Here is a 13058-nt window from a genome sequence, read left to right on the forward strand (position 1 = left end):
ACTCATGCCAAGTTTGGTCCAGATCCATCCACGGTGCTCTCTGGAAGTAGGTGAACTACAACTCCAAAACTCAAGCTCAATGCCCACCAAATCTTTCCAGTATTTTGTATTGGTCATGGGAGTTCTGTGTCCCAGGTTTGGTTCAATTCCATCATTGGTGAAGTTCAGAATGCTCTTTGGTTGGAAGTGAACTATAAATCCCAGCAAACACAACTCCCAAATATCAAGATCTGTTTTTTCCCAAACTCCACCAGTGTTCACATTTGGACATATTGCATACTCATGCCATGTTTGGTCCAGGTCCATCATTTTTTTGAGACCACCGTGCTCTCCGGAAGTAGGTGAACTACAACTCCAAAACTCAAGCTCAATGCCCACCAAATCCTTCAATATTTTCTATTGGTCATGGGAGTTCTGTGTCCCAGGTTTGGTTCAATTCCATCATTGGTGGAGTTCAGAATGCTCTTTTGATTGTAGGTGAATCCCAGCAACTACAAGTCCCAAATGGAAAACTCAATACCCCACAACCGCACCAGAATTTAAATGTGGGTGTGCCAAATTTGGTCCAGTGAATGAAAATACATCCAGCATATCAGGCATTTATATGACAATTCATAACAGTAGCAAAATGAGAGTTATGAAGTAGCAACAAAAATAATGTTATGGTTGGGGGTCACCACAACATGAGGAACTGTATTAAGGGGTCGCAGCATTGGGAAGGTTGAGAACCACTGTCCTAAGGGGACATGTTTCTTTATGCTAAGGCTACCAGATGACAAATGAATCTTGGGTGAAGAACTATGTTAATCTCTTTTGTGGATGTCCAAGTACCCAATATCTAGTGGGATGCCTTGTTGACCTTTCACTGATAAGGCTACTGATAAAAATGGAATAATAATAATAATAATAATAATAATAATAATAATAATAATAATACACTTTATTTATATTCTGCCCTATCTCCCCAAGGGGACTCAGAATGGATTATAGTATACACATATATACATTCAATGCCTTTTATACAGTGAACAATGACATACAATACGTAAACAAAGGCAAAGGTTTCCCTTCCCATCTCCAGCGTCTCCGGTTAGTGATTCAATCTATTTGTATTTTATGTATTTCCAAATACTTAGAGGCCAGTTTTTAGGATCTATGTCTCCCAAGGCAGCTTCTAATATGCAAAGTAGAGACCCTACATTGTGTTTGTGTGATGTCAATCTATACCTACGTAGTTTCGTGGTGTTTGTGCTAAACCACCCTTCTGCTAAATATCTACACTGTGCAGCCAACTGCCTATCTCTGAATGTCCTTGAATTTCCAAAAATCCCTCATGAATCAAGTGGAACACTGATAAGAATAGTAAGTAGTAAAGCATTCAACAAAATTCTAACCCCAAAATGCATTTTGTGTCAGAAGTACAACAAGATCCTTATTCCACAGAGGTCAATTGTAAGCAAATAGTGTAATAAGACTAACAATGTGCATTTGTGACCATATAAGATCTCAAGACAGTCTATTTCTGACACAAAAAGGAGACTTCTATTGCCTCCATTGTCATGTATCTTCCAGAAGCAGATGGCCAGGAAAATGACAGACCAACAAAATATAATCCTCTAGTTGTAACAGGGAGTTTCTCATCTCCAAATCAGATCTTCTCAAATGATCACACCAAAAACTGAAATTCCAAAGGGTTATGAAATCCCTAACACAACATCAACGTCAAACATAGGGCAATCAACCTCAAGGAACCATCTGCAAGCTTACCTGGCGAAGGAGGGCAGTCCTCCATGACTTTCTGCTCTTGTTGTGGGGTGGCCATTTCCCACGGAAGGCACTGGGAAGTGGAGGCATTCCACACGCATCGGAGGCCAGGCCCTGCCCTCAAGCAGGTGTCATTGCTGTACGCTTCGCAGCTTTCTGGGGTGTACTTCACGATGTCGCTTAGAAGGAGGCTATTGAAGCCTCCAAATATATACATAACGCTAAAAGGAGAAAACGGAGAAACAATTCTATATGTGAAAACATACAAATACAATGCTACTTGTGATGTGCTGATGTGTGGCCTCCAAACAAGATCAGAGCATAGAAAATTACAGCATGACTATTAGTGCAACACCCAGGAGACCTCGATTAAATGGGTTAAACCCTTGTGCCGGCAGGGCTGAAGATCGACAGGTGGGAGGTTCAAATCTGGGAGAGTGTGGATGAGCTCCCCCTGTCAGCTCCAGCTCGCCATGCAGGGACATGAGAGATGCCTCCCACAAGGATGGTAAAACATCTGGGCAATGTCCCCTGGGCAATGTCCTTGCAGATAGCCAATTCTCTCACACCAGAAGCGACTTGCAGTTTCTCAAGTCGCTCCTGACACGAAAGAAAGTGCAAGATGGAATACTATCCCATGCCCCTTCTCTTCTGATCACCCATTTATTTATTTATCATGTCAGAAGCGAATTGAGGGTACAGTTAACATGCATTTAAAAACATCAACAAACTTTTAAAAACTTGGCATGATGCTAAATGTCCTTTTTTTAAAAAAATATTCTTTATTGAAAAGTTTTCTTTATGTTACAAATCAAGGTAAATAGGTTATATAGAAAAGGTATGTGCAGTGAGAGAAGAAGGAGACAGTGAGGGTAGTAGAGAGAAAGATGAAGAGGAGAGAGATAGTGTAGAGAGAGAAGAATAGGATAGGAACAAAAAAGGAGGTGAAAAGGAGCAGAGGAGGAGAGGAGGAAGAAAGGGAAAGGGGAGAGGAGAAAGTAAAGAGAAAAGAAAATAAAAAAATTAAAAAGATTGGAGACAGATGGAAACGTCTCTCTCGTTGACTTCCTTCGTATCTTCTAAGTGGATGTTCCTTTTCCTTCTTTCTTCTTTATTTCGTAATCCCTTATCGTTCTCTCTTCTATTTATAGTCCTGTATTCTTACTTATTTGGTCTGTATAGTTTAGCACTCTTGTCCAGTCAGTTTCTTTTATTGGGGTTCCTTTACTTTTCGTTATGAGATATGTTAGTCTGTCCATATTTTTGATATCTAGTACTTTTTCAAACCAATCTTTTATTCCTGGGGTTTCTTCTTTCTTCCACATTCTTGCATAGCACATTCTTGCCGCTGTGTTCATTAAAAAGAGGAGTTTATCTGTATTTTTTTCTAATTTCTCTTCAATTATTCCTAATAGAAATATCTCGGGATTAAACTGTAATTTTATATTTAGGATTTCTTGTATTGTTTTATAAATTTTTCTCCAATATATTTGCGCTTTCGGGCATGACCACCACATATGATAATATGTGCCGTCTATCCTCCCGCATTTCCAACACTTACTACTTAAATTTTTGTTTGAGTTGTTCAATTTTTTGGGTGTCAGATACCATCTGTGTGCCACTTTTAGCCAATTTTCTTTCAGATCTATCGAGTAGGTGTACCTAATCTTCGTTCTCCATATCTTTTCCCACTCTTCTTTCCTAATTGTTTTGCCTAGGTTTTCGTTCCATCTTTTCATGTATTTTTTTTCTCCCTCTTTTTCTGAATCCCATTCTCTAAGTTTCTTATATAATTTAGTAATTATCTTTCTGTTAGTGTTTATTATCTTATCCCAAAAGGACTCTTCTTCCTGGAAACCTAGTGTTCTATCTTTCTTGAAACATTCTCTTATTTGGCTATATTGGAACCATGATATCTTTTTATCTATCACATTCATTTCTTGTTGGGTCTTCAGTACCATCTCCCCTTGTCCCTTTTTCAATAGTACTTTATAGTTCGGCCAATTATTCCATCCCATTTCTCTTCTCTGATTGGCCTCCAAAGGGGAGATCCATAATGGTGTTTTTCCACAAATTTTCGATTTATATTTCTGCCAGCTTCTCATGATTGCGGATCTAATAAAATGGTTCCCGAATTTTTTTCTTTTTTTGGATCTCCATACCACAAGTAATGATGCCATCCCGTTCGTAACTCGATTCCTTCCAAAGTAAGTAAAGTGCTAAATGTCCTTTGACCAGAAGCTAGCCACTTGGAGTGTCTCTGATGTTGCTGTAAGAAGGTCCTCCATTGTGCATGTGGCAGGGATCAAGTTGCATGGTAGTAGGTGGTCTGTGGTTTGCTCTTCTCCACACTCGCATGCCGTGGACTCCACTTTGGAGCCCCATTTCTTAAGGTTAGCTCTGCATCTCATGGAGCCAGAGCGCAGCCTGTTTAGCACCTTCCAGGTCGCCCAATCTTCTATGTGCCCAGAGGGGAGTCTCTCATCTGGTATCTGCCACTGATTGAGGTGCAGATAAAGAGGGAGAAAGCACTAACGAGGGAATTGACCTTGATGAAGCCGGAGATTTAGATCGAGCTGATCGTTTGGAATTTAAGGTTCGAAGGAGTGTCAGAATTGCTAGCAGGTGAGAGAGGGAGGCCTGGGGTCATCATGTTGTCCAAAGAGTATTAAATAGGCTGTTTGAATATGCCTCAGTGTCAGAGCAAGTTCCCGCTTCATCCAAGAGACTTTGGATTTATTTTGTTGCTTTCATGTTCATGTTTTCAGGACTTTGTCATGTTCTCATGGGACTTTGTTTTGCCTGTGTCTTCATGGATCTGGTTTGCCTATGTTACCTTGGATTGATCTTTTGGAATATACCTTCGCCTTTTTGAACTTTTTGTCTTTAACTTTAGTAAACCATAAAGACTACTGCTTGTGTGCTTTTGGTGTCTTAAGCAAGGTGATTTTACTCAGAGGTGCGACAGATGTCTTAATTTTGGCTGTTTGTGATCCCCAGGTTGTGCCAGTCAGCTTTCGTGTAATATTATTTCTAGCACCCACTTTTTGCTTGATTGTCAAGCAGTGCTTCTTATAAGTCAGAGTACGGTCCAGAGTAACTCCCAGATATTTGTCCAGAGTAACTCCCAGGTATTTGTCCAGAGTAAATCCCAGATATTTGGGTGTGCTGCAATGCTCCAGTTGGAGTCCTTCCCAGGTCATCCTCAGAGCTCGAGATGCTTGTCTGTTCTGAAGATGAAAGCACATGTCTGCATTTTAGACAGATTAGGAATCAGCTGGTTTTCTCTGTAAGGCAGTAAGAACAGTAAGAACACCTAAAGCTATGGAGAGCTTCTGTTCAACCATTTCAAAGCTCCCTGCTTGAGAGGTGATGGCTCGATCATCAACGCTGATGATCGTGATCACCTATATATACATATACACACACACAAGCCATTCCTTGCCACAAGTTGCTGTGGCCCACATGGGGGTTCTGTGTGGGAGGTTTGGCCCAATTCTACCGTTGGTGGGGTTCAGAATGCTCTGTGATTGTAGGTGAACTATAAATCCCAGCAACTACAACTTCCAAATGTCAAGATTCTATTTTCCCCAAATTCCACCATATTGAGTATTCTTGTAGAGTTTGGTCCAGATCTATAATTGTTCGAGTCCACAGTGATCTCTGGACGCAGGTGAACTACAACTCCAAAACCAAAGGACGCTGCCCACCAAACCCTTCCAGTATTTTCTGTTGGTCATGGGAGAACTGTGTGCCAAGATTGGTTCAATTCCATCGTTGGTGGGGTTCAGAATTTTCTTTGATTGTAGGTGAACTATAAATCCCAGCCACTACAACTCCCAAATGACAAAATCAATTTTTTTTTAGTGAAGGACATACATTGGGTTGTTAGGTGTGTTGTGTCCAAATTTGTTGTCATTTCGTCCCGTGGTTTTTGAGTTCTGTTAATCCCACAAACGAACATTACGTTTTTATTTATATAGATATCTGTACCTCCAATTCCATCAGCCTTGGACAACCTAATACTTCAAAAATATGCCTATTAGATTTCCCAATCAGCTTAAATTTAAGGTGATATCTAGGTTTATATTTATACCTATCTACCTATTGACAGATATACAAAGATATACACTTATGTTACAGAATGATTTCTGATTGAAGAATTCCTTTTTGTGATGTAGGAGGAGCATAGGTTCACACATTAACCCCCAAAAAAACCAAACCCCTAGCTCAGCTTTACAAGCACAGGAGAGAGACCAGGACCTCAAAAAATCAGCCTTTTCAACTGAATCTGTGAAGTGTGAAAATGGCTTCTTTGGGTATTTCAAGGCAAAAAAAGCCACCTGTGGCTGTTCAGATTAAGAGACGGATGGCTGAAGTCAAACACAACCCCGTAGATACAAGAAAAGAGTTCAGAAAAGGGCCACCGAAAACACAGAGAAGCTGTGAATGGCTTTCGCCCAAGAGGAGAAGATTTAAGAGGGGGCTCTCCAAGAGGCGATAAAAGCATGTTGTTATGATAGGAGGTACATTAGCTAGCGAATGGGGTGGAAAAGCTGAGCTGGAAACTGTTGTTCAAAGCAAGGAAGAAGGCGAAACTCAATGAGCTAAGCAGTTATGTTTCAAAACTAGTAAAAGTGTGCTTTCTCAATTAACCCATGGCACTCGTTATCGTGGGAGCAGAATGCTAAGGAAGCAAGAACAATGGGCAACGAAGAAGAGAGACCGTTCAACAGGTAATGCGTTCTCTATCTCTACATGGATAGAATGCTTCTGTGTGAGAAGAAAGCAACCAAATTGCATATGGTTTGCATATCTACCGTGGAAATGAGAACAAGGGCAGAAGTGCTAACATATTTGTTGTTTATTTGTTCAGTCGCTTCCGTCTCTTCGTGACCTCATGTCAGCCGCCACCAACCCCAGCTCCTTCAGGGTCAATCCAGTCACTTCAAGGATACCATCCATCCATCTTGCCCTTGGTTGGCCCCTCTTCCTTTTTCCTTCCATTCTCTCCATCATCATTGTAGTCTCCAAGCTTTCCTGTCTTCTCATGATGTGGCCAAAGGACTTCATCTTTGCCTCTAATATCCTTCCCTCAAGTGAGCAGTCGGGCTTTATTTCCTGGAGGATGGACTGGTTGGATCTTCTCGAGGTCCAAGGCACTCTCAGAACTTTCCTCCAACACCACAGCTCAAAAGCATCTCTCTTCCTTCGCTCAGCCTTCCTTTTGGTCCAGCTCTCACATCCGTAGGTGACTACGGGGAATACCATTGCTATAACTATGCAGATCTTATTGCCAGTTTGATGTCTCTACTCTTCACTATTTTATCGAGATTGGTCCTTGCTCTCCTCCCAAGAAGTAAACCTCCGAGCCCAATTCAAAGTGCTGGTTCTGACCTATAAAGCTCTATACAGTTCTGGCCCAGTTACTTGTCCAAAAGCATCCACCCCTACGTCCCACCTCGAAACCTAAGATCATCTGGGGAGGCCCTGCTCTCACTTCTATCAACAGCACAAATGCGCCTGGCAGGGACAAGAGACAGGGCCTTCTCGGCGGTGGCCCCCCGCCTATGGAACACACTTCCAACTAAGGTAAGATCGGCCGCCTCCCTCCTAGCTTTTCGAGAGAAATTAAAGGCATGGTTTTGGGACCAGGCTTTTGGACAATAGATACAAGCAGCACTTTAAGGGAATGTGACTGGAACGACGATATGGCTGATGAGACTGTTTTACTGTTTTAATGATGGCTTATGTCTTGTTAATTATGCTTTTATGTTTAATTGTGGTTTTAATTACTGTAATTTGTTATGTAATGGCTTCGGAATGGGGCCCATTGTAAGCCGTCCTGAGTCCCCCTTCGGGTTGAGAAGGATGGGATAGAAATGCAAGAAATAATAATAATAATAATAATAATAATAATAATAGTCTTCTGATTTCCTGGCTGCAGTATGCGTCTGCAATCATCTATGCACCTAGAAATACAAACCTTGTCCCTGCCCTCTATTTCCCAGTTGTCAATCAGTCTTGTTGCCATAATTTTGGTTTTTTTGATGTTTAACTGCAACCCAGCTTTTGCACTTTCTTCCTTCACCTTGATTAGAAGGCTCCTCAGTTCCTCCTTGCTTTTGGCCATCAAAGTGGTATCGTCTACATATCTAAGATTGTGAATGTTTCTTCCAGCTATTTTTGACTCCAGCCTTGCATTCGTCAAGCCCTGCACATCGCATGATGTGTTCTGCAGACTTATGTAATTTGGATGTCTGACCCCAAAATTGCTCTCCATCAAATCAGCTTCAACCCATAGCAATCCTGGGAGACTTCTGAGACTTATTTACTTACTTAGGTGATCCTTCATAGTCCGAGGATGATGGTCCTCCAAATCTGGTGTTTTGGTGGTAGATTCGTAGGTGGCTTTGGAGGCCTTTTCTTGATCTGCATGTTCTCCTGCAGTAAGGACATTGGTGGAAGGTGGTCCTGGTCAGGCTTTGCTTGAAAGGGCAAATTTCTCCATTTTGCCCTCAATTTGTGCCTCTTCAAATTCTGCAGCACTGCTGGTCACAGCTGACCTCCAGTTAGAATGCTCAAGGGACAGGGCTTCCCAGTTCTCAATGTCTATGCCACAGTTTTTTAAGGTTGGCTTTAAGCCTATATTTACATCTCTTTTTCTGTCCACCAATGTTACATTTCCCATTCTTGAGTTGGGAGTATAGTAACTGCTTTGGGAGACGGTGACCGGGCATTCAGACAACGTGGCCAATCCAGTGAGCTGATGGCGTAGCTTCAATGCTGGTGGTCTTTGTTTCTTCCAGCATGCTGACATTTGTCCACCTGTCTTCTTCCCAAGAGATTTTTCGGAGGCAACACTAATGGAATCCTTCCAGGAATTAAGTGTGACATCTGTAGACAGTCCACGTTTTGCAGAGTTGGGAGGACAATAGCTTTATAAACAAGCACCTTGGTCTCCCTACGGATGTCTTCTGAGAACCTTGATCATCATGAGCTCACCTCAGGTCTTGCAAACACAGGACATCCATGTCTTCCTTGATGGAATTGATCCACATGTAATGTAGTCTTCCTCTTTTCCTACTGCGTTACGATGTGTCTAGCACAACCATTTCCCACACTAAATGGTTGTCAGTACAGGAAATCTGAGTTTCTAAAAGCAGTCATGGAAGCATTTTTAGTGAAAGCCCTACTAATATCTCCATTCAAACAACCACGCCTCTGAGAATCCTCAGAGGTGGCTGTGCCAGTTCCTTCCCCCGAAACATAGCCGGCAGCATATGGTATCTATTGGCAGGCTCCCTTGCAAGTACTAATCAGAACTGATCCTGCTTAACTTTCAGGATCAGATGGAATCGGCTGCCTGTAAAGTATTTTATCTATTAGCATAAAAAATACCTTGATGCAAAGCACATTACAATCAAGAAAATGCCTTTTGCATCTTTGTACAAAGCATTTCGATTTAATCCACCTCAGAGCTCCAGTCTCGCCAGGATTGAATATGGTGCTCACTGGCATCTGACAGCTAAATCAGCTGTCAAGAATTCAAGATGCAACTGAAGACCTATCTCTTCCATCAGGCCCATCCAGTCACTTTTAAATTCACATTTAAAACTGAATTTTAAATTGACATTCTATGTCTATTGTGTTTTAATCTTTGTCCTATGTATTTTAATATGTGTATTTTATAGAAATATGTTTAATATGTGCTTCTTATGGAATGTATTTTATTAAGATAATGTATTCTAACTGATGTATCCCATTTCAAGCTGTAAGGAGAGGCAGGTCAAAAATAAAAGTATTATTATTATTATTATTATTATTATTATTAATGACCTTACTCTCCTTACGCCTTGAAGGGGGCACAACACAGTTAAACTACATTATCATAATAATACATGTTGTTGTTGTTGTTGTTGTTGTTGTTGTTGTTATTTGAAACACAACAAAATTAGTACACAGAGCAAACAAGATCACTCTGTTGGCTTTTGTATTGGATCACACGTCGGATACTTCCCAAGTGTCTAGCACTGTGTGATGTATCGGCAAATACTGCGTGGAGATCCCAGTAAGGTGGCCTTTTGCAGCTGGCAGATGGTAATTTTGTCAGTGCCGATTATGTTTAAGTGCAGGCCAAGGTCTTTAGGCACTGCACCCAGTGTACCGATCACCACTGGGACCCTCTTGACCGACTTGTGCCAGAGTCTTTGCAGTTCATTCTTTAAATCCTTATATCATGTCATCTTTTCCGGTTGTTTCTCTTCAATCCTGCTGTCACCTGGAATTGCAACATCGACGATCCATACTTAGTTTTTTAATACGATTGTGAGGTCAGGATTATTGTGCTCCAGAACTATGTCTGTCTGAATTTGGAAGTTCCAGAGTACTTTGATGTATTCATTCGCTGTAACTTTTTCCAGCTTGTGATCTCACCAGTTCTTTGTCGCAGGCAGATGGTATTTGTGCCACAAGTTTATTTATTTATTTATTTATTTGAAAGTTTTCTATACCGATTTTCTCACCTACAAGAGGGACTCAGATCCGGTTCACAACATGTGTTCATATACAAAAATACAAACCACACAATGCATCATCATTACACAATTAAAAACATATTACAATACAACATCGTCATCATCACACCTATATAGCCACGTCGTCAAAGCATTCCTGGTCATAATTCACAGTTATTCATTCTCCTTCCATGTGGACCAAAGTTGACTCAGTTATCAAAGGCCGCATTCCATAGCCAAGTCTTTGTTAGCTTCCTGAACTTCAGGAGGGAGGGAGCAGTTCTAATCTCCTGTGGGAGGGAGTTCCAAAGCCAGGGAGCCACCACCGAGAAGGGCCTGTCCCTCGTCCCCACCAACCGCGATTGTGACAGTGGTGGGATCGAGAGCAGCCCCCCCCCCCCAGAAGATCTTAAAGACCTTGATGGTTCGTAGGGGAAAATCCGTTCGGACAGGTAAACAGGGCCAGAGTCGTTTAGGGCTTTGTAGGTCAAAACCAGCACTTTGAATTGTGCTCGGAAGCTAATCGGCAGCCAGTGGAGCTGGCGTAACAGAGGGGTTGTATGCTCCCTGTACCCAGCACCCATTAGAAATCTGGCTGCCGAGCGTTGGACTAGCTGCACCCAGTTCCAATGAATCATCTGAGCAACGGTGTTATGCCTCTGCTTATAGCCTGTCTGCGTGATCTTCTTGCTGCAGCTGAGAATGTGATCTATTGTTTCATCTGCTTCCTTGCAGAGTCTACACTTGGGATCTGTCGTTGACTTTTCAATTCTGGCTCTGATGGCATTTGTTCTAATGGCTTGTTCTTGGGCTGCCAGAATCAGGCCCTCCGTCTCCTTTCTCAAAGTTCCATTTGTGAGCCACAGCCATGTTTTTTCTTTCTCCATTTGGCTCTCAGTTTTTCCCAGGAACTGTCCATGGAGAGCCTTCTTTGGCCAGTTTTCTCTTCTGCTCTGCATTGTATTTTTACGGTATTCGTGCTTTGTTGTATTGTCGAAGGCTTTCATGGCCGGAATCACTGGGTTGTTGTAGGTTTTTTCGGGCTATATGGCCATGGTCTAGAGGCATTCTCTCCTGACGTTGCAGGTGAAACGTCAGGAGAGAATGCCTCTAGACCATGGCCATATAGCCCGAAAAAACCTACAACAACCCATTCATACTTGGTCTTTTGCACTTGAAGCAGTTTACTACTACTGACTTCCCTCAATGTTGGTTCTTGACTGCCTTTTCCATCATCTACCAGTGCGTGTTTCTCTTCTTCTACCGTTTGTTGAAGCCCTCTCTCTGCCTCCTTATTTTCTGGGCAGGTCAAGTCTGCTGACATCACTACGCGGGTGTCATGAGTAGTGGACGGTCATCAGTTTTCTTGCTTTTCTGTCCATATCATCAAGCTATTATTATTATTATTATTATTATTATTATTATTATTATTATTGCATTCCAATATATCTTGAGATCCATAAGTTGTCTAACCTTGATCCTCAGCAGGATTGATAGAAAGCTGTAATGGCCACAAATAGTTGGTGGCAGTTGTCCCAAACAGCAGGGACAAAAACAGGACTTCTGGTCTTGCCCTTTAGGGTCCTATAGCTTTCAATGTGCTCTGTGGCCAAATATTCATAAATAGGAGCGTGGGATCCCTTCTCCCCAGGCTTTCCTTCCATTTACACAAACACAAACACACACCAGGTATTTTGGCCTCTTACTTGTTGTGCAGCACGGCCGAATGTCCAAACCTGTTGATATCGTTGGGAAGATCGGGTGGAGAAAGCACAGACCAGCGGTCACAAGCTAGAATAGAAACAAAACGCAATTTCAGTCCAAACCTGTCTGGCATATTAACTGGCATCTTTAGTGCAACAGCTTATCACATTATTTTTTCAAAACACACCTTCTCAAATTGAAATGTAATGTAAATGACGGAGGAACCACCTGAGCAGTTCTAAAGATCATAACACTGTCAAGCATCTCAGAAGTGGAAGCCAAAGCTTACACAAATGCTCTCCTGGAATTCCAGGTTATTTCCAGGCACACAGAGCCACCATGACCTACTCTACATCCTGTTGTGGTTTGAAGGAGAATGGACCATAGATGATGGGACTTGCAGAATCTTCACTCACATCCTGAGACCACTGTGACCCTAATCCAATGACCGATAAAGACCAAACTTGGCACACACAAACACCATGACCCAGTCTACATCCTGATACAATTTGAAGGACACTCCATGGATGATGTGACTTGCAATACCTTCACTCACATCCTGAGACACTGCAACCCTCACCAATACCGATAAAGAACAAACTTGACACACAGAGCCCCCATGACCCACTCTACATCCTGGAATAGTTTGAAGGCGGACAGACCATGGATGATGGGGCTTGCAGTACCTTCACTCACATCCTGAGACCACTGCGACCCTCATCCAATGACCGATAAAGACCAAACTTCACACACAGACCCACTCTACTCATGACCCACTCTACATCCTGATACAGCTTGAAGGAGGACAGTCCATGGATGATGGGACTTGCAGTACCTTCACTCACATCCTGAGAGCACTGCGACCCTCATCCAATTACGGATAAAGACCAAACTTGGCACACAGAAACCCCATGATCCACTATACATCCTGGTACAGTTTGAAGGAGGACAGATCATGGATGATGGGCCTTGCAGTACCTTCACTCACATCTTGAGACCACTGCAACCCTCATCCAATGACCGATAAAGACCAAACTTCACACACAGAGCCACCATGACCCACTCTACATCCTG

The 13058-nt window shown here is 42.2% G+C and overlaps 1 protein-coding gene across 1 annotated transcript in view; it reads right to left on the reverse strand.

Moving 5' to 3' along the window:
- The window catches only part of ATRN (attractin), a 332072-nt gene that overhangs the window by 187257 nt on the left and 131757 nt on the right, over positions 1 to 13058 (reverse strand). The window contains exons 11-12 of the mRNA XM_060779447.2: positions 11987 to 12071; positions 1768 to 1985 (exon numbers count right to left, since the gene is read on the reverse strand). Coding sequence (XP_060635430.2) covers positions 1768 to 1985; positions 11987 to 12071 — 303 coding nt within the window. The remainder of the gene's footprint in view (positions 1 to 1767; positions 1986 to 11986; positions 12072 to 13058) is intronic.

The sequence above is a fragment of the Anolis sagrei genome, chromosome 5 (genome assembly GCF_037176765.1).
Source record: "Anolis sagrei isolate rAnoSag1 chromosome 5, rAnoSag1.mat, whole genome shotgun sequence".
Taxonomy (NCBI): Eukaryota; Metazoa; Chordata; class Lepidosauria; order Squamata; family Dactyloidae; genus Anolis; species Anolis sagrei.